At 43.0% G+C, this 22,006-nt stretch overlaps 2 protein-coding genes across 4 annotated transcripts in view; one reads left to right on the top strand and one right to left on the bottom strand.

The window, feature by feature from the left end:
* The first annotated feature begins 23 nt into the window (after window positions 1-23).
* LOC124004642 (rab GDP dissociation inhibitor beta-like) lies at window positions 24-13,422 on the top strand. Its single transcript, XM_046313306.1, has 11 exons — window positions 24-213; window positions 662-769; window positions 1,179-1,278; window positions 1,763-1,897; window positions 6,532-6,730; window positions 9,726-9,857; window positions 10,092-10,191; window positions 10,408-10,579; window positions 10,894-11,038; window positions 11,845-11,899; window positions 12,867-13,422. The coding sequence occupies exons 1-11, from the start codon at window positions 169-171 to the stop codon at window positions 13,020-13,022; spliced, it is 1,347 nt and encodes a 448-aa protein (XP_046169262.1). The 5' UTR covers window positions 24-168; the 3' UTR covers window positions 13,023-13,422.
* A 54-nt stretch (window positions 13,423-13,476) lies between these two features.
* The window catches only part of LOC124004619, a 46,034-nt gene continuing 37,504 nt past the window's right edge, over window positions 13,477-22,006 (bottom strand). For 2 of the 3 annotated variants that reach the window (XM_046313266.1, XM_046313281.1), the window contains exons 16-22: window positions 20,330-20,810; window positions 15,835-20,220; window positions 15,505-15,630; window positions 15,213-15,366; window positions 14,856-14,961; window positions 14,526-14,707; window positions 13,477-14,347 (exon numbers count right to left, since the gene is read on the bottom strand). In XM_046313266.1, coding sequence (XP_046169222.1) covers window positions 14,247-14,347; window positions 14,526-14,707; window positions 14,856-14,961; window positions 15,213-15,366; window positions 15,505-15,630; window positions 15,835-20,220; window positions 20,330-20,810 — 5,536 coding nt within the window. In that variant the 3' untranslated portion in view covers window positions 13,477-14,246. The remainder of the gene's footprint in view (window positions 14,348-14,525; window positions 14,708-14,855; window positions 14,962-15,212; window positions 15,367-15,504; window positions 15,631-15,834; window positions 20,221-20,329; window positions 20,811-22,006) is intronic. The other variant, XM_046313275.1, reaches the window with a different exon arrangement.

The raw sequence follows: 22,006 nt of genomic DNA, 5'->3' as shown, positions 1-22,006 counted from the left end.
CGATTAGACATGCGCAAAAACATCCGCCAACCCACAGAGAAGGGTACGTTCACGGGTATCATTACCTGCGCTGTGCAGCCGAACAACTTCTTAAACTATCAAACAGCCGTTCCATTTCCACTAACAAAACTTATATATTTAGGGATAAAGTACAGAAGGACACTCAGTATGGATGAAGAATACGATGTCATTGTTCTCGGGACCGGCCTAACGGTGAGAACTGACAAAAGCAATATAGTACAACCGTCCAACAATGGTCACAGCTACTAACCTAGATGTGTAGGCTAATCTGTAGGCTAATGTCATCATGGCCAACAAGCCGCTAACTCACGTTAGTGCTAAATTAGCTTGCTTGCTCGTTTGTTAGATCTCAAATTTCAGATTTTGTTTCTCAGGAAATCGGTGTCTACTGTGATTCTCATTAGTGTTATCGGAGTGTGGTGATACTTTCCCCGCTCGGCAACAAGGGACAACTCCCATACAACAGTATTTCCAGTTATTTTCCCTGTAGTAAAATGGAGCTAATTAGCTATGCTAAGTAGTTATTGTATTAGTTCGCTAGTTGTGTTGTGTTGTTAGCTCGCTGGGCTTAAATTACCATTTTTACATATCTTTTTTGTGTAGCTACCGAGCTATCTAACTTCATCTTTTTCTTCCATAGGAATGCATTCTGTCTGGCATTATGTCAGTGAAGGGGAAGAAGGTGCTTCATATGGACAGGAACTCTTACTATGGAGCAGAGAGTGCGTCCATTACGCCACTGGAAGATGTAAGCAAAGACACGATGAATATGACCCTTTTCATACTATAATGCCGAACAATATACCATCACTGGTATATTTTCTTTACACATTTTCCCTTCCGGCAACTATTGTGGATCCTTAACTAGGCCAGCCCAGTAATTGGTTTAACTTGGCTCAGTAGTGTCAAAAGGGTTTTAGATTATTAACCTTAGGTTCCACAGCCCCCACTGTGTGGTGCTCTCACACAGATAGTAATATGTTATATTATGTATGCTATCACTCACATCTCGGTGTTATAGCAATACTTTGTGGCACGTAATGAGTTTCAGATACTCAAAATCTGACATCTTTATGTTTTATTGAATTAATGAAATTGATGAAGTAATAATACAAAGTTTAATAATTTCTGTGTGTCTTCTTCTTGTCCCCCTCCAGTTGTACAAGCGCTTCAGTCTTCCAGGCAAACCTCCAGAGTCCATGGGAAGAGGTCGGGACTGGAGCGTGGACCTCATCCCAAAGTTTCTGATGGCCAATGGTAGGAAAGCAATGTGGGGTCTATTCAATTCACTAGGATCCCAAACGGAATGAAACTGTGAGGAACCAACGTGCATTTGTCCAATAAAAACATTTGTTTTCATTGCAAAACATTTTACATTTGGAGTAAAGGGCTTCTGTTGCAAAATGTTTTTTAACTGTTTGCTACGGTCATCATCTAATGAATACACCCATGGTATTCCAGATATAATCCTCATTGCTGGTTTGTGTTTATTAGCCACGACACAGAAGAAAGGGGACTGTACAGAAAGGGACTACTTGGACTTGTCCAAGAAGACGTTTTCATTTTCTTTTGCAAAATGTTATAAAATGATACAACCCACGTAAACTACTTTTTATGAATGTTATCAAAGGCCTCTCCCTCAGCAGCTTCTTTCGTCTTGGTAAACATCAGGATTGTTTTGACATGTTTTCCATTGCATCCCTTAACAAACGTTACCTATTTTTTTCCCTTGTATACCCAGGTCAGCTTGTGCGAATGTTGCTGATCACTCAAGTGACCCGTTACCTGGACTTCAAGGTAATCGAGGGCAGCTATGTCTACAAGAAGGGAGCGATCTACAAAGTGCCGGTTACTGAGACCGAGGCACTGGCCTCCAGTGAGTATATCAATGGGATTTTCATTTGCCTATTTCTATAATATAGGCTATGCCAGATGCTTTTATCCAAAGTGACTTACAGTACAGTGAGTGCATACATTTTTTGTCAAGTTAAGAAAAAAATATTTGTGTCACTCCTAGGGCCGTTGAGGTGCAGTATTATCGCCAAACCGGCAGTCGAAGATCACGAAGTCAGTCAAATTCCATGTGACTGTTTAGTCATGGTAATTTGGCTTCTACAATTAGGCTACTCAGCACTCTATTGTCCCTCTAATCACTCTGACATCAATGCAAATCTAATCAAACACTTAATGACAGCCCATGAGCTCATGTTGCACAATACTTTTGACAGGCTATGCGATACAGGCTATGCAATAGCCTCTGTTAAAAAGAGGATCAGCTTTCTATATTTATTTATCAACTTTCCTAATAAACTCAGCAAAAAAAGAAATGTCCCTTTTTCAGGACCATGTCTTTAAAATATAATTTGTAAAAATCCAAATAACTTCACAGATCTTCATTGTAAAGGGCTTAAACACAAGGCTTGTTCAATGAACCATAAACAATTAATGAACATGCACCTGTGGAACGGTCGTTAAGACACTAACAGCTTACAGACGGTAGGCAATTAAGGTCACAGTTATGAAAACTTAGGACACTAAAGAGGCCTTTCTACTGACTCTGAAAAACACCATAAGACAGATGCCCAGGGTCCCTGCTCCTCTGCGTAAACGTGCCTTAGGCATGCTGCAAGGAGGCATGAGGACTGCATGTGGCCAGGGCACACACAGTGGATAATTCTAAATCATTGAAATGCTAATCCTTTGCACATGAACGGCCGCTCATTCGAGAATAATTGCAATGTATATATTTACTCCCATATGTCGTTGTTGTCTCTCCGTTGAAAACACTCAATCGTCTTGTAGAGTTCATCAGAGTCTACTTAACATTCCCAGAAATAACAATGTCTTTCATGGTTGTAGGTGGTTAGAATGGATACTTCAGAGTACCATTCGGTAATGTTCTCATAGAATAGATGCTTCGTCGGTTGTCGGTATTCGCAATCTGGAATTATGTCATTTCTAGCTGCAGAATAGTAATTATGTGTCTAAGATTTTGCTTTTATTCTGTAGTGATCAATAGTCTCAGTTTAACCATTTCTAGCCGTGTAGCAAAACTACAGCTGTATGGTCTCCGTGGCCTATAGAATTGTAGCCATTCCAACTTGGGGACGACATCCTGGCGACCATCTGAGACGTCCGGCTCTGAGGATCTCTTTGGCATGAAATGTACATTTCGTCATGAGTGGTTTTATACTCTAGAGTAGAAAAGGGTGGTTGACACCGACGTAATTTCTATGCTCACATGGGCGTAGCCGCTGACTAGTTAATCTTTATATGAAAATCCTTATTCTCGTTTAGGTTAACATCACATTGTCTTTTCACAAATAGTTTCATGTTTAATCACATACTTTTCACAATATTTAGATGTAAACCTGACAGCTGGGAAATGTACACTTTAACACAGTGGTTCTCAACTGGTTTTGCCTGGGGACCCAAAATTGACAATGACAATTTAGTCGTCATGCAATATTATGGACTGTTGTATTCCAGCTATATTTTAACGTTGTATTGCAGCTGCCATCTTGGGCAGGCTTCACTTGCAAAATAGACTGTCTCAATGGGCTACTATTATGGTATTAAAGAAAGTCATTACACAGCCATATTAACTGTGAAAACATTTATTATCAATTCAAGAGAATAAGCCATTTAAGGCAACCAGGTCAGGAGTGCGTGTAATAAATTATTAGATTCAGAACATGCCATCGAAACCAGTCCAATAATGTTAATGAACAGTAACGCATACCATGGTTTTAAAATAGAAAACGACAATCATTAGGATTTCGTAATCAGCTATTACTATATGAATAGCTTCACAACCTTGAAACGGTGTACATTTTTAACCAGTTCAATGAAATGTATATATGAATGTCAGAATGAATTAACAATAATAATGAACATACTGAACAATAACTAATTTACCTGTTTATTTAGTGTGTGTGTGGCCCATCAGTGGTAAAACTGGGGGTGATTCTTCAGTTTGATGAGTTTATTCATGTCTGGGCTGATGTTTGACAGGGCATCTCGGAGGTCATGCTGGCTGTCCAGTTTGTTTCTGCTTTTAGTTTTCAACTGCCATAGCAGAGAAGCCACTTTCAGAGATAGGTAGTGCTAAACGGTAACATGATTCTGATTGCGTGACAGACGAGAGCAGCATACTCTCCCACTACGCTGCACCAGAACTGTGGCAGTGTCATTTCCGGAATGTGCATGCTCAGTCCACGATCAAATGACCGCTCCACCAGCTGATCCTCTTCTTTGCTCAGCAACATGACGCTTCCAATCTCCACTCAAAAGGTGTCTTGTTTCCTGTTCTCATCCAGGAAGTAGTCACAAAACTTTCCCTTCAGCTTGATAAGATGCTGTTTAACCGTTTTTTTTTCAGTGTGTTGCTGTGTGCTTTGTTGATCATATTCTGAATCTTGAAATCAACATTGGGAAACATGTCAATCCTCCCATTAGAAATATTTGCCCAAACGGTAAGCTTTATCTTGAAGGCATCTACTTTGTCCCTCTGTTCAAATCGATTGTGCCCCATCCCTTGCTTTTTCACAGTGAGCGAATTTAGATAACCAATATCTGCCCCCCCCAAGTTGAGAATCACTGCTTTAAGAGATACAGTTGTGTGTTTCCTGTCCTTCATGAGATCACCAAATGAAACACACTCAACATGACTGTCCTTTAAGTGTCCACGGATCATTCCCACATTCTCAAAAGTAGAAATATTGTTTAGTTCTCCCATTTTGTGGATTAGGGGTTTTGAACTAAGGGAAGCTCTTTGTTCTGGTAGACTCCCCCTCAATTCTGCATGGCAGTTTCTACCAGGTATTTATGACTTGTCGTAAAGTCATAAAACTGTAGAGAGGGGGGGATTCTCCCCTGAGGGAGAATATAATATAATAGTTTATCAACATTTTAAGCTAAACGGTATCTTTTGCTTCAAGCTCATTGCTTAAAACAAGTTTCTTTTAATGTTAGTGGTTGTATTCATTTTGGGTCTATCGCATCCCACAACTATCACAGACTATGTTTGGAATATTTATTTCTCGCACAATAGAATAGGTTAACTTTTTTTGTACTATGGTGGATAGTATATTGACGTAGGCTAGTGCTTTTGCTGTTCGTTAGGCCAACTCATCTTGTTGGCTGAGGAAAAATAAATCTGGACAATTCATCCAATATCTTCAATATGTGCCATGGAATTGGATAAGGACGCACGCAGTTCAGTCCTCAATGTGTCTGTCTTCACTTGTAGCCTGTGAGAAAGACCCGATCACGTGACTGAGAGCCATGTGAGTGAGAGGTGCTTCGGCATGTTGTGGGAGAAGGGAATTATAATTATTATATTCAGCACAAGGGGATAATGGCCGATGGCTGTATAAAACAAAGCAGAGCTAATGCCTTTCATGCAACTTTTTCCAAATCATCATTAGAGTCGCATTATGCAGCTGTAGAATGTATTAAAAATCAAAACTTATAGCCCAACATTTGTATCGCAACTTAAGTTATATAAATAACTCTAAATTAAGCATAACTGTTGCTTTGTTAACCGTGAAACACAGGATAGCCACATGGGCGCACTCCCTCATTGTTTGGAGAAAATATCCTTTCTATTTCATTCAGCAATGTTCAATTGTATTCTTCATACTATAAAATAATTATACGGAATTCTAAGCAAATCTTGCCTGGTAAATGAACTAGTAGCCCACAGCCATATAGCATAGCCAGATCAGGGCCTAACATGAGGACAACTCAGTATGCTATTCTGTTCTTCTGAAATACACTACATTTTCTTTAGACCTGTCTAAAAATTAAATAATGGATTTATTGTGATGGTGTAGGCTTTATTACATGGATTTATTAGACTTTTTAAAATGAAGATGTTCCAAAGGTCTGCATCAGCGGCTTGTAGGCTTTGCGTGGAAGACAGGACATGCTAGATGTGTTTATGTTAACGGTCAATTACTGTGAGACCGGCAGGTAAATCAAGTATTCTATTAACTTATGCTATACAGAGTGTACGAAACATACCCCGTTCAAAAGGCACTTAAATATTTGTATGATATTAAGTGCCAGGCACACCGGTTTGAGTATGTCGAGAACTGCAATGCTGCTGGGTTTTTCACGCTCAACATTTTCCTGTGTGTATCAAGAGTGCTCCACCAGCCAACTTGACACAACTGTGGGAAGCATTGGAGTCTAAATGGGCCAGCATCCCTGTAGAATGCTTTCGACACCTTGTAGAGTCCATTCCCCGACAAATTGAGACTGTTCTGAGGGCAAAAGTGGGGGGATGCAATTCAATATTAGGAAGGTGTCCTTATTGTTTTTTTACACTGTGTATACCACTTAGCAGAAGCTTTTATCCAAAGTGACTTAAGGTGAGTGAGTGCAGGAATTTAAGCCACAAATGAACCCACAACCTTTCAACTGAGCCACACAGGACCACATTCTTAGTCTTATTTCAAAAGGTTTTTCTTTTTCTCTCTCATTCACTTTTTTGCACCCGCTCAGGTTTGATGGGGATTTTCGAGAAGAGACGTTTCAGGAACTTCTTGATCTTCGTTGCCAACTATGATGTGAACGATCCCAAAACCATGGAGGGTGTCGACCCCAACAAGGCGACAATGCGTGACCTGTACAAGAAGTTCAGCCTTGGCCAGGATGTGATGGACTTCACTGGCCACGCCCTCGCACTCTACAGGACAGACGAGTAAGTGGCTGTATCTGAAATGGCACCCTATTCACAATATATAGTGCACAAATGTTTTACCAGGGCCCATAGGGGTCTGGTAAAAAGTAGTGCACTGAATAGGGTTGCCTTTTCAGACAATCAACTTTAATATATATTTGTATGTTTCTTGCTGTTCTATTTATCATTTTATTTATTGTGAATGCCCATATATGGTAGTAAGTCACATGAAAGATTTGTAGGCACCAATCAATAGCCAAGATAGTTGTAATGATCTTCGTCTGTTGTTTGTAGAAAGTCAGACCGAAATGCAGCGTGTAGGTTACTCATGACTTTTAATGAAGCTAATACGGTACATGAAATAACGGAAGAAGAAAACAACAAACGAATGAAACTAATACAGCCTATCAGGTGACTAACACTAAGACAGGTACAATCGCCCACGAAATACAACGCTCACTCAGACTGCCTAAATACGGTTCCCAATCCGAGACAACGAGAATCAGCTGACTCCAATTAGGAATCGCCTCAGGCAGCCAAGCCTAACTAGACACACCCCTACTAAAACACACTCCTAATTAATACAAACCCCAATACGAAATACAACATATAAACCCATGTCACACCCTGGCCTACCCAAACATATAACAAAAACACAAGATACAATGACCAAGGCGTGACAGAACCCCCCCCCCCCCCCCCTAAGGTGCGGATTCCGGGACGCACCTCAAGAGCATAGGGAGGGTCCGGGTGGGCGTCTGTCCATGGTGGCGGTTCTGGCTCGGGACGTGGACCCCACTTCATAAATGTCCTAGTTCCTCCCCTTCGCGTCCTAGGATAATCCACCTTCTCCGCCGACCATGGCCTAATAGTCCTCACCCTGATCCCCACATAACTGAGGGGCAGCTCGGGACGGAGGGGCAGCTCGGGACGGAGGGGCAGCTCGGGACGGAGGGGCAGCTCGGGACGGAGGGGCAGCTCGGGACGGAGGGGCAGCCCGGGACGGTGGGGCAGCCCGGTACTGAGAGGAAGCTCAGGCAGGTAGTAGGCTCCGGTAAATCCTGGCTGGCTGGTGGACCTGGATGATTAAGGTTGTCTGGCCGATCTAGAAGATCTTGGCAGACTGGCACTTCTGGCGGATCCTGGCAGACTGGTGACGCTGGGCCGACAGGAGACTCCGGCAGCACAGGAGAGGAGTAAAGGCTCTGGCTGAGCTGAACAGGCGGGAGACTCCAACAGTGCAGGAGAGGAGAAAAGCTCTGGCTGCGCTGAACAGGCGAGGCGCACTGGACGCGCTGGGCCGCCTGGTAGCACTGGTGGCGCTGGACAGACGGGAGACTCCGGCAGCGCCGGAGAGGAGAAAGGCTCTGGCTGCGCTAAACAGGCTGGAGACTCCGATAGCACAGGAGGGGAGAAAAGCACTGGCTGTGCTGAACAGGCGATGTGCACTGGACGCGCTGGGCCGACTGGGAGCACTGGTGGCGCTGGACAGACAGGAGACTCCGGCAGCGCAGGAGAGGAGAAAAGCTCTGGCTGCGCTAAACAGGCGAGGCGCACTGGAGGCCTGGTGCGTGGTGCTGGAACTGGTGGTACTGGCGCGAGGACACGCACAGGAAGCCTGGTGCGGGGAGCTGCTACCGGAGGACTGGTGTGTAGAGGTGGCTCTGGATAGACCGGACCGTGCAGGCGCACTGGAGCTCTAGAGCACCGAGCCTGCCCAAGCTTACCTGGCTCGATGCCCACTCTAGCCCGGCCAATAGGAAGGGCTGGTATGTGTCGCAGCTGGCTCTGCACCCGCACTGGAAACACCGTGCGCTCCATAGCATAACACGGTGCCTGCCCGGTCTCTCTAGCCCAACGGTGAGCACAGGGAGTATGCGCAGGTTTCCTACCTGGCATAACTATTCTCCCTTTTAGCCCCCCCAATATTTTTTGGGGGGTGACTTTCCGGTTTCCAACCGCGTCGCCGTGCTGCCTCCTCATACATACGCCTCTCCGCTTTAGCTGCCTCTATTTCCTCCTTGGGACGGCGATATTCTCCCGGCTGCTCCCAGGGTCCTTGACCGTCTAATTCCTCCTCCCATGTCCAAATCTCCAAATGATGCATTCTCTCCCATTGCAACTGCTCTTCACGATTAACAGGGAGAGTAGGCTCAGGTCTGTTTCCTGACTCAGCCACTCTCTCTCTGCGCTTTCCCCTGTTACCTTCAGTTTTCGCTCTGTATAGCAATGCTTTCCTTCTCGATTCCATCCGTGTATAGCCCTCTTCGCATTGCTGTAGGGAATCCCAGGCGGGCTCTTGCACTCGCTCTGGGTCGGCTGCCCACCTGTCGATTTCTTCCCACGTCGTATAATCCCTGCTTCTGCCGTCCATATCGTCCTCCTTTAGCTCCTGCCAGTTCACACGCTGCTCAGTCTGTGAATCGTGGTGGGTGATTCTGTAATGATCTTCTTCTGTTGTTTGTAGAAAGTCAGACCGAAATGCAGCGTGTAGGTTACTCATGACTTTTAATGAAGCTAATACGGTACATGAAATAACGGAAGAAGAAAACAACAAATGAATGAAACTAATACAGCCTATCAGGTGACTAACACTAAGACAGGTACAATCGCCCACGAAATACAACGCTCACTCAGGCTGCCTAAATACGGTTCCCAATCCGAGACAACGAGAATCAGCTGACTCCAATTAGGAATCGCCTCAGGCAGCCAAGCCTAACTAGACACACCCCTACTAAAACACACTCCTAATTAATACAAACCCCAATACGAAATACAACATATAAACCCATGTCACACCCTGGCCTACCCAAACATATAACAAAAACACAAGATACAAGGCGTGACAATAGTCACCTTTTGCAGATAGGGATGAATTGAATAAAACAAATCTAATAGGGTCCCCAAATGTGGAGACTTTACATTTTAAAGTGTCAAATTTAAAATATTTAGAAGCATTTAGGATGGCTTATTCATGAACGTAATAACGAAGTGTCATCTCTTTGTTTGATCTCAGCTACCTGGACCAGCCCTGCATCGACACCATCAACAGGATTAAGCTCTACAGTGAGTCTCTGGCCAGATACGGCAAGAGTCCTTACCTCTACCCTCTCTACGGCCTGGGGGAGCTGCCACAAGGCTTTGCTAGGTAAGATTCACTTTACCTCCTCACTGCCATTATCATTTGTCCATCTTAAGCCTTTTGGTTGATGAACCCAAGGTTTAATTCCTGCAGGGATCCCATACTTGCACGGTAAATGTTCTACACTCACTGCACCATGACTCTAAAGGCGTCTGCTCAGCGGCACTAATAGTAATCATATGAACCCACCCCATGCTCCGTTATTCACCAGTGTCTTTGAATTGATCTCTCTTCCTCTAGGTTGAGTGCTATCTATGGTGGGACCTACATGCTGAACAAGCCCATAGAGGAGATTGTTATGGAGAATGGAAAGGTAGTGGGGGTCAAGTCAGAGGGAGAGGTGAGATTTTGTCAAATGTGTATATATATAAAATATTGTTTGATATTAGTTCTTAATGGCGATTTAATTAGGGTGGTGTATACAACCAACGGATTTTGAATGTTTCCAGGTGGAAGTTGGCTAACCCTATGCCTTACCCAAAACGTAAACTTCACCCTTACTCTAACCCATCCTAACCTTAACCCTAACCACTACCATCTCTCCTTCCCTCTCTAGATAGCCCGCTGTAAGCAGCTGATCTGTGACCCCAGCTACCTCATGGACAGAGTCAGCAAGGTCGGCCAAGTGGTCCGTATCATCTGCGTCATGAGCCACCCCATCAAGAACACCGGCGACGTCAACTCCTGCCAGATCATCATCCCTCAGATCCAGGTCAACAGGAAACATGGTGAGACTCCTGGATACCTAGCCTACATAAATACTTAATAATACATTCGTAACCATACATACCACATTAAGCAGTAGATAAGCTTTTCATAAATCCTTGTGTTGAAATTAAGTTGTCACTGAAATATGTTGTGACTTTTTGAATGGTATTGACCGTTTTCATTAGGCACCAAATAGAATTTAAAAAATGGGGAGCGACCTGGAAGAAATGCTCATTTTCAGTTTCAAAACATTTTGCTAGTTTTTATATCCTACTGAACACCACCTAGTAGAGCTTAGTGAATATGTCACTGATCTGTTCTGTTTTCATTTTAGACATCTACGTGTGTATGATCTCCTCGGCCCACAACGTGGCAGCGCAGGGCAAGTACATTGCCATCGCCAGCAGCGTAGTGGAGACCAATGACCCAGAGAAGGAGCTCAAACCGGCCCTGGATCTATTGGAGCCCATTGAACAGAAGTAGGCCTTTTGATTCTATGATACTATACAGAGCATTCGGGAAAAGTTTTCAGACCCCTTCCCCTTTTCCACATTTTGTTACGTTACAGCCTTATTCTAAATTTGAATAAATAACAACATTTCCTTGTTAATTTACACACAATACCCCATAATGACAAAGCGAAAACAGGTTCACTTTTATTCAAAATAAAAAGCAGAAGTACCTTCTGGGTATTCAGACCCTTTGCTATGAGACTTGAAATTGAGCTCATCCTTGAGATGTTTCTACAACTTGATTGGAGTCTGACTGTGGTAAATTCAATTGATTGGACATGATTTGGAAAGGCACACACCTTTCTATTTAAGGTCCCACAGTTGACAGTGCATGTCAGAGCAAAAACCAAGCCATGAGGTTGAGGGAATTGTCGTAGAGCTCCGAGACAGATCTGGGGAAGGGTACCAAAAAAGGTACAGCATTGAAGGTCCCCAGGAACACCGTGCCCTCCATTCTTAAATGGAAGAAGTTTGGAACCACCAAGACTCTTCCTAAAGTGGCCGCAAGGCCAAACTGAGCAATCGGGGGAGAAGGGCCTTGGTCAGGGATGTGACCAAGAACCTGATGGTCACTTTGACAGAACTCCAGAGTTCCTCAGAGGAGATGGTTGTTCTTCTGGAAGGTTCTCCCATCTCTGCAGCACTCCACCAATCAGGCCTTTATGGTAGAGTGGCCAAAGGGAATCCACTCTTCAGTAAAAGGTACATGACAGCCTGCTTGGAGTTTGCCAAAATTCATGTTTCCTTACCCTGTTGAAAACTTCTCTCCTCAGGTTTGTGAGCATCAGCGATCAGTATGCACCAACTGACATGGGAAAAGACAGCCAGGTGAGTACATATTTCCTAATCCTCTTGTTGTGCTGCACTTTGAAATCAACAGGAGGCGCAAACATTTTCTGAACACTAACCATGTTTCCATCCAGTTTTTATACAAGTAAAGTCATATTTAAAAAAAAAAATAATAATAATAATAGCTGTAATGGAAACAGGAATTTTTGGTGTAATTTTATAAATGCCGACAAATAATTTGTTCGTTCGACATGGTGGGATCTTTTTGTGCCATTTCAGGCGGTGGTATCGACTTTATGCGAAAATATTGATATAAAAACCAGCATATCACTTGACTCCAAATCTACCTCGATATGGTGTGTGGTCCTCCCACTACGACTTGGGAAACCATGCAGTTATAAATGATGATGAATTTCCCAGGGTGGTGAAAGTGCAGGGTGATAAGTTTGATGCTGCTTTCCAATAAAAATCTAGGTTCTTATTCTGGTGACATTATGATTGATGCTTGACTGGTGTTCAACAAATAAAAATGTTCTCATTCTTATCCATAATAATCAAATAATGTAGACTAGCAAACCCACACAGCCCACCCGCACTACAGTATCTGCAAGATATTGGCTCGAGTGCAGGTGCCAAGACCAGGAGTAGGCACATTTAGCGTTATAACGCACATTTCTTTTAGGTAGAGTTGAAAATGTGATGGAAACGCATTGAACTTTAGATTTGTATTTGCTACATGAACATTTTAAGTGAAAAATACATTGTGTGCACTGACTTTTATCGGCTACACGTCCATTTGGTGAAAACATGGCACTGGTGAGAAAATTCAGATATTTTCTTGGTATATTTTAGAATATTCGCATGAAAATCTGTCGCCAATTGGATGGAAACCTAGCTATAGCCTATTCAGTCATAGGCCTGTAGACATGATTTGTATACATCATTGGTTTAGACTTTATTTTTATCTTTTTCCTCTTTCCCTTCTATGCATCTGGGATATCTGCAGATATTTATCTCCCGTACGTATGATGCAACAACCCACTTTGAGACCACCTGTGACGACATCAAGGACATTTACAAGCGCGTGATGGGCACGGAGTTTGACTTTGCAGAGATGGAGCGCACGAAGAATGACATCTTTGGAGACGCAGGTGATCAGTGATAGTGTCAGCATCATGTTAGTGTCCAGACAGCTCCAAATCTTAACAAACTGGTTTATAATCCAAATGCATTGTTGGAATCTGTATCTATGACCCTTTAAAACAATGGAAATATGTTTGTAGAAAAAAAATAAAGAAAAGTGTTTACTGGCATGCAGACAATTTTGGGTGGCTGCGTTTTTATAATGAATTTGACAGTTGGTTAAGAACATGCAATGATCACATTGTTTACCATCATGAAGGTTTCTTCAAATTCGGACATGTGAATGTCTCCAAAGAGTTTTATTCAGGGGTTTATACGTAGTCTATAATTGTGATATAAATTGTATTTTTACATAAGGTAATATTCTGTGTTAAAGTGAAATAAATAAATAAATATTTGATCTGTAATAGAGAAACGAACCATGTTCACTCTTTTTCTGTGTGTGTGTGTAAAAAAGGATGGGGAACATTTAGTCAATTTCTTTATCGCAAAGGTGCAATAAATGTATTTACAAACATACAAATAAATACACTAACACAGAGCTCTGCATTGAAGCAGATGTCAATCTATACAGAATCTACCTGTCATAGAAAATTAAGAATAAATAAATCTACACAATTTGATTTACACTAAGGAACCAAAAAAAAGAGACTAAAACAGCAATACACAAAGCCTTGCTATAAACATAACTTACTGAGAATAATTTTATTCTTACACCACAATGATTTAGATCAGTGTGTCTAACTCCCAATGATCCCCTAAAAAGCAGATTTTGGAGTGAAGGGGCATCCCCTTCTGAGTCTGGTTCTTCGCGAGGTTACAACGTTTCCCTTGCCACGGTTCTTCTGCTTGCTCGTTGGAGTCTGGGTCGGGTTAATTTAAATCACTTTGTGATAGCTGTTGATAATGTACACTGAATTTCTGTCTAATAAATCCTTTTTGTGGGGAAAAACACATTCTCATTGGCTGGGCCTGGCTCCCCAGTAGGTGGGCCTGACTGCCAAGTGGATGGGCCTGGCTTCCAAGCGGGTGGGCCTATGCCCACCCATGGCTGCACCCCTGCCCAGTCATGTGAAATCCATAGATTAGGGCCTAAATTATTTCCTTACATGAACTCTAAACGAGTAAAATCTTTCAAATTGTTGCATGTTACATTTTTATATTTTTGTTCAGTATAAAAAGGGCTTTATAAATCAAATTTGATTGATCGTACTGAAGACTTCTGTCAGGCTTCCCCGTCAGTTTAAGAAATAGTGCAAGTGTCACTCTGAGAAATCAGCAAGAAGGAGTTAATATTCATTGTGAATATCCCATGTTTTGCAAACGCTTTGTCTGCCGTTGTGTCTGCAAAATAAAGAAAATTGTCAAACTAGCATTCTTGCGACTAAGAATCCCTATATATTACAAAAATTGAAATGATTTCAATGTTAAAGGTCCTACTAATTACCCCCAAACAACCCCAAAATACTGTACATTTAGCTAATCTTAACGAATGCAGTATAGGGGAAAAGTGATCTCTCACCAGTTATAAATACAGGTAGACGAGCTGATACGTTCTGGACCTGCAGGCGGACTAGACAGTGGAGGTAGTTGGGTCGTGTCCTTGAAATGACGTCACATTCATGGTAGGGTAAGACCTCCACCATTCCAGCCTCCTGGCAGTTGTCCATGAAGCTCTTTTTACCCTGTGCCTCAGCACTAGACCTTTAGAGGGAGGAATGATCAGTTCTGGCAGGTAAGTTTGAATCTTAGTTTCCTTGAATTACAAAAATGACACTAGCCTGGATTCAAAAAAACACTGTTTGATTATCTGCATTGAGATAAACATTTACAAGCGCAAGAATGAGCTTACCGTGCGCTCTCTTTCAACTTCCGGCTGTCTTTGTAATGCAAGAGCCATTTCCACTTCCCCTTTTTACTCAGCCCCTCAAGGAAACCAGACATTTTCTTAATGTTGCCTGAGAGAAATAAAGAGACATTGAGTAACTCGCATACAATGCAATGTGGGAGGGGACATCATAGCCTGGCCCCAGATTTGTTTCTTGCCAAACATTGGCCATAGCAGTTGGCAAGATGACACAAACTGATCTGGGACCAGGCTAGGGACATCATAATTGCTTATAGAGATTGACAGTTGTCAATATAATGAAACATAATGAAATGTAACAAATGCACTTTGGTCTCTTGCAAATTAGTGAAGTGTCCATACTGAGACTGAGTGTGTCCAGTGCTGCTCCCTCAAACACCACAAAACCGCCTTTGCTGAAGAGTTCTTGGTGGGTCAGGTTCACAATGTCATCAGGACGGTCAATACCAGCAAACAACACATTCTGAGACTTCTTCAATTCAAGCAAGTGAGGGACCTGAGGGGGAAACAAAAATCTCAAAATGACGACAATGTAATACAATGGAAACCGATTCAAAAGGCTGGATTTCGAACCTGGATTGCTTATTCTTTTCACGGAGTTTGAGATACTTTTATAAGTCTACAACAGTCTTACCTCACAAATGTGTTCAGCAATATCTTCGTTCCTCAAGATAATGTATAGAGGGGATGAGGGACTATCCTTTCCAAGGCAGAATTGAGACTGTTCTACTGTTATGTGTCCCTCTGCTTCTAACAGCTCCTACAAAAATAACAAGCTTGTTTTTGAACATGGTGCAAGAATGAACTTTGGCTTTCATTGTTGTACAGCTTATGATACGGTTTCGTACCCTGGTCCCAGATCTGTTTGCCCTGCATAGGCTATGGTCATTTGACACTGACCATAGAAGTTGGCAAGACAGCACAAACTGATCTAGGACCTGTCTAACACTTATGTTCATCTTACCTTTGTCTCGTTGAAGAATGGGTCATCTGATGTCACCAGTATGTAGAACCTGAACTTGTTCTTACATGACTGTTTCACAACAGAGTTCAGATTATCATGCAGGCTGTCATACATGTCCTTCTTCATCTGACCACAGAAGTCTTTGTCTTTGCTTGGGGTTCGAGACTTTGGCAAACTGTTTCTCTTTGCTTCTTCTCTCTCTCGTCTCTCAGTTCTGTGTGGGTACTTTCTGCCTGCACAGACCTCAGTCATCATGGCATGGTACGCCTTGAAACTTTCCGCAACCAGATCTGAAACGTTGACATGCGTCATCTCACTGCCCTTTGTATAGGAGAGTTTTTGAAGATGCTGTGGCATATCTCCGTCTGTTTCTTCAGGCATACCCTTCCTTTCAGGCATATCTATTTTTAACTTCTGCCCTGCGAGTGAAGGTAGTCCCTCCCAGTGTTCTTCCGAGCTTTCCTGTTCCTGCAGGCTGGAAAAGTGCACTGTCACAGCCGGGCTACAGGAGGAAGCTCTTTCTTCTACACTTGACCTGTGGTGTTTTGATCGGTTGTACCTGCTGCTGCTACTCTTCCTTTTACGTTTTAGCATCTTGTTCATTCTCTCTGAGAAGATGAGGGTCTCCAGATCCACAGAAGACTGAGTGAGGTCAGATTCATCAGTGTTATGTGTATCATCCCACCTCTTGGAGAACTCCAGAAAACTGCTCGAGCCCTGTCTGTTTGGGTTCGGAGCTGTCCACGTGTGCGTGCTTGTTGAAGGTTTCGGAACGGGATAGTTTTCATAGGTGATTCTGTTTCCTTTGTGATCCAAAACTGTAACTAGGCATGGCTTTGCAAATGAGGAAACTTCCTCGTGCTCATCGTCCAAATCGATTTGGCTTTTGGAGGTGTTCCCACTCCTCTCTGACCTACAATACTTTAACCAGTCCTGTTTGTTCTCTTCCATACGGGTAAATATTTTGTCTGATTCTTCAGACTGGAAGGTGACTGAAGAGGAAGTGCCTTGCTTGCTGAAGTCCAAAACATCAAATTCCCTTTTATCCCATTGCTGATACTCGCGTAAAGAGTTGATGAAGTCAAGTTTTGTTTTATTCAACTGGGATGTATTACTTGCGTGTTGGTCATTTGATATCCAATTTGTCTCTAGACTAGATTCAATGTTGTCTTGCTCTACGGCAGGCTCCTCACTTTCATCCATAACATAATCTTGCAAACTTGCAATCTGTCTCCTCATTTCGGTGACATATGGTGTGTTATACGGGAGAGGATTAGTGTTTGAGTGGACAGGGGCAGCGGTTTGTTTGCTTTTTACAACATCTGAAGACATAGGGTCAATATTCGTTTGTCCTTCTTTCCAGCTGTACTCTCCTCTGCTGCCTTCACTCTTGGAGAGATTCACAGCCATGGCAAGTTGTTGGCTGTATGGATGGGGCTCAGTAAAGTTGGGCCCTGAAAGGTTCTGAGAAGCTGCTGTAGGTCCACTTACTCCTGGGATATTCTGACGGATGGACTGTATGATAATCTCTGTTGACGCAGGACACAAGTTAGTGTCTCCCTCCAAAGCGATTTCACGCAAGTCCCGAGTTAATATTCTTTCTGTTGTGTCATTGGACAGGACTTCAAGGTGGGTTGATGGCACAGATAATGCTGCTTCCTGTGTTACGGTGCTATGGGTTTTGGGAAAGGAGGCAGGGAACCTATGCAGTGAATCGTGACTTGAAAGAGCATACAGGTCTTGTTCAGCAGGGGTAAGTCGCATATTTGAATAAGGACTGTAATCGTTTTTTTCCTTTGAAGAAGTATAGGGGGTGTTGAGGGGTGTGCTAGTGGCGATTGACTTCTTGCGGGGTTCAGTCCATAATTGAGAGAACTGATTACCAATGGCTTCCAGATTATTTGGTTTGCTATTGTTGCTGGATTTACGCAACTCATGCAACATATTCTCTACAGAGCTAGGGCTGCAACCAAGACTTGGTTCATGTGGTTCACAATAAGCCTTTTCATTTTCAATAAGAGCAAAACCACTATTGAGGTTGGGACTGTTGATGTCTTTCAAATCGGGTAAAAAAACAGTCTTCAGTGTGTGATGGTCATAAGACAATTCTGTAACGAAAGGTGGCTCATCTTGTGTAGGTGTTGGGCATCTGCTGAGGGGTTTGCCTACCCCACTGGCATCGCAGTTAACCAAGCAGCCACTATCGATGTCAGGAATCGGGATGTAACCATCGTCCACGATAGGTGTTGGGCATCTACTGACAGATTCAGTTGCCTTTGAAACTATTCTAAACATTTCACCTGAAAACAAATGATCACTTTGACACACTGAAGATATTGGTGTGTCTTTCTGACACAAGTGAGTGTCGTGCACCTCTGTGTGCATGATATCCTTGCTATCCGTCTCTACTCCAATGAATGGTAATTCTACTCCAATAAATGGTATTTCTATCTGAGCACACTCTGATGTCTGACTGTGTGAATGTAGAACATCTGTGTGTGAGATATCGTCCCTGGGAATTCCTGCTCCAATCAGTGGTATTTCTACCTGGCCTGTCAGTACCTCTGATGTCTCGTCTTGAGAATGTCGGGGCCCTTGTGTGTCAATATCAGATTTACTCTGACCCGGCATTGATATCCGTTTTTGATCTTTAGAATCTCTAATCCCATTGAAATCGGTCTCAACTGCTGTTGTTTTAGCTTCTCCTGAAACATCCTTGGACTGAATGGGTGTGTCGAACTCACCTACAAAAGGCGTGTTCCCATCACACAGTGGAAATACTCTCGTGGTCAGTACCTCATCATTAGATTTAATCTCAACCTGCATCTCTAGCAGTACTCTAGTGGTGCCAACAGAAACATTCCCAACCTGTTCCATTGGTTGTACCTCATCGGTGGGTTCTTCGTCTATATACAGCTTGCTATACAATTTCACAGGTAGTGTCGAATCATTTCCACCATGCACCACTGACGGTGTCTCTTTTTGGGAATCATTTTCATTATGTGATATCTCTGGTGGTGTTTCAGCCACAGAATTATTCCCACCACATACTGCAGGTGCTGCTTTATCTCCTGACTCTTTTTCATAATTCACCGCTGGTAGTGCCTCATCACCATTATCATTCCCTTCCTGCCATGCCGTTTGCGCCTCATCACCATTATCATTCCCTTCCTGCAATGCCGTTTGTGCCTCATCACCATTATCATTCCCTTCCTGCAATGCCGTTTGTGCCTCATAACCATTATCATTCCCTTCCTGCAATGCCGTTTGCGCCTCATCACCATTATCATTCCCTTCCTGCAATGCCGTTTGCGCCCCATCACCATTATCATTCCCTTCCTGCAATGCCGTTTGTGCCTCATCACCATTATCATTCCCTTCCTGCAATGCCGTTTGCGCCTCATCACCATTATCATTCCCTTCCTGCAATGCCGTTTGTGCCTCAGAACCATTATCATTCCAGTCATGCAATGCCGTTTGTGCCTCATCACCATTATCATTCCCTTCCTGCAATGCCGTTTGTGCCTCATCACCATTATCATTCCCTTCCTGCAATGCCGTTTGTGCCTCATCACCATTATCATTCCCTTCCTGCAATGCCGTTTGTGCCTCATAACCATTACCATTCCCTTCCTGCAATGCCGTTTGTGCCTCAACACCATTATCATTCCCTTCCTGCAATGCCGTTTGCACCTCATTTTTGGAGTTCCCATCATCCCGTGACACATCTTTGGGAATCTTTTCATCATGCATTGCTTTGAGTGCCTTACCAATGGAATCATTCCCAGCAGGTTGTGCATTGATTTCCTTGTTTGTGGTGTCTTTCCCAACATGCACTGCTTCTGGTTTTGCTGCTTCAACAGAATCCTCCACGCTAGGATATGCTTTGTGCATTTTTGACTCACTGCCATCACAGATGGCAACGTAAGACCCATCTCTGGGTTCACTTGCATTACACTCAACTCTGTCAGCCATATTGGTAAGGTCACCATCCCCTAGCACCTCTGTGCATGACATTGTTTTGACTGAATCGTTATCTTGAACTTGTTGCGCCTCATCAACATCTTTAGATTCCATGGTTTTAAGACGTGCTATGTTTTGTTCTCCATCATGGCTCCTCTCTTCCTTTTGGATTTCCTTTTTGGCTTTGCCCTCCAAACCCCGGTCAATTCTTTGAGTCTCCAGGACCTTTTCTTGATTAATGTACACACTTGCTGCCTGTTTACACAAGAGAATGTACGATCCATCACTTTCCAAATGTCTTCTTTTAGGGGACACATCATTTTGGAGGGTACCATTGCTGTCATTATCATGGGTGTTAGTTTCATCATCATCCAGTTCACTCGTTTTGTCTGACGTCATGCTGTCCTCACGGTCTCTGTAAACCTGTAGAGAAAAGAGACAAGCAAAATAAACAATTATGTGTATTATGTCAGCAAAATATTTATTGGAAAACATTTGTGCTTTACATATATAAATACATTTATTTTCTAACCTTTAACTCAAGACCTGTACTTTGTTTGTGAAAAGAGATGATTTCCTTGTGGAGTCCACTTTCTGGTTCGTATACTGAAGGACTTTTTAAATATATACTTTGCTTGGACTCAGGGGAATCCTTTGTGTCTACAGTGAAATCTAACACAGTCGAGGTTGTTTTCACTGAAAGGTCCAATGCCTTAGGTTCCAAGCTTAATGGTTGTGATTCTTTTTTACCCACATTACTACGGTCCAAAACGTCAGGTTCTGGGATCCTGGAAAGGTCAATATAAGCAGGGGAACTTGTCTTGGTCTCAGATGTAACCTGGGCTTGTACCATTCCATGATCCACTTCTGTAGAATCTTTTTCCTCCATACATAGAAGACTTGGGTCTGCCTGGAAGAACCTAGCAGTGGACCTGCTGTAGAAAAGACCTATCCACATGTGGATGATGAGCTGAACCTGTTCGTTTGTGTCCTCAATGTTGAAATCCCATGGGCTGTACAGAGAGAGGGTGAATAGAGGTGAAGGAAAGGGACACAGAGAAATCAAAATCCAGTCAAACAATTAGTCTGTGGAGTAATATATAGAATAAGCTTTCTGTCTCTAGCAAGCTCTTCACTTATGCATCTATTAGTTAAAATTATAACAAAAAAACTAAAGACATTTTTATTTACACTGAGCAAAATTATAAATGCAACATGTAGTGTTGGTCCCATGTTTCATGAGCTGAAATAAAAGATTGGCATGCTGACTGGAGGAATGTTCACCAGAACTGTTGCCAGATAATTTCATGTTAATTGCTCTACGATAAACCGCCTCCAATGTCATTTTAGAGAATTTGGTAGTATGTTCAACCAGCCTCACAACCGCGGACCACTGTCAGAAACCATCTCAGGGAAGCTCATCTGCGTGCTCATCGGCCTCACCAGGGTCTTCCTGACTGCAGTTCGGCATCATAACCGACTTCAGTGGGCAAATGCTCACCTCCGATGGCCACTGGCACGCTAGAGAAGTGTGAACTTCACGGAGGAATAGATGGCAGGTCACATGTACGGTGTCGTGTGGGTGATCTGTTTCCTGATGTGTGAACACAGTGCCCCATGGTGGTGGTGGGGTTATGGTATGGGCAGGCATAAGCTACGGACAATGAATACAATTGAATTTTATCGATGGCAATTTGAATGTATAGAGATACCGTGACGAGATCCTGAGCCCATTGTTGTGTCATTCATCTGCCTCCATCACCTCATGTTTCAGCATGAGAATGCACAGTCCCATGACGCAAGGATCTGTACACAATTCTTGGAAGTTGAAAAGGACCCTGTTTTTCCATGGCCTGCATACTCACCAGACATGTCACCCATTGAGCATGTTTGGGATGCTCTGGATCGACGTGTATGACAGCATGTTTCAGTTCCCGCCAATATCCAGCAATTTCGCACAGCCATTGAAGAGGAGTGGGACAACATTCCACAGGCCTGATCAACTATGTGAAGGAGATGTCGCGCTGCACGAGGCAAATAGTGGTCATACCAGATACTGAATGGTGTTCTGATCCATGCCCCTACCTTTTTTATGGTATCTGTGACCAGGATTCATATCTGTAGATTAGGGCCCAATTAATTCATTTCAATTGATTGATTTCATTATATGAATTGTAACTCTTTGAAATTGTTGCATGCTGTGTTTATA

Source organism: Oncorhynchus gorbuscha, linkage group LG02 (assembly GCF_021184085.1).
Source record: "Oncorhynchus gorbuscha isolate QuinsamMale2020 ecotype Even-year linkage group LG02, OgorEven_v1.0, whole genome shotgun sequence".
Lineage (NCBI taxonomy): Eukaryota > Metazoa > Chordata > Actinopteri > Salmoniformes > Salmonidae > Oncorhynchus > Oncorhynchus gorbuscha.
The sequence above is the reverse complement of the archived record's forward strand: the minus strand, read 5'-3'. Positions and strand labels throughout refer to the sequence as shown.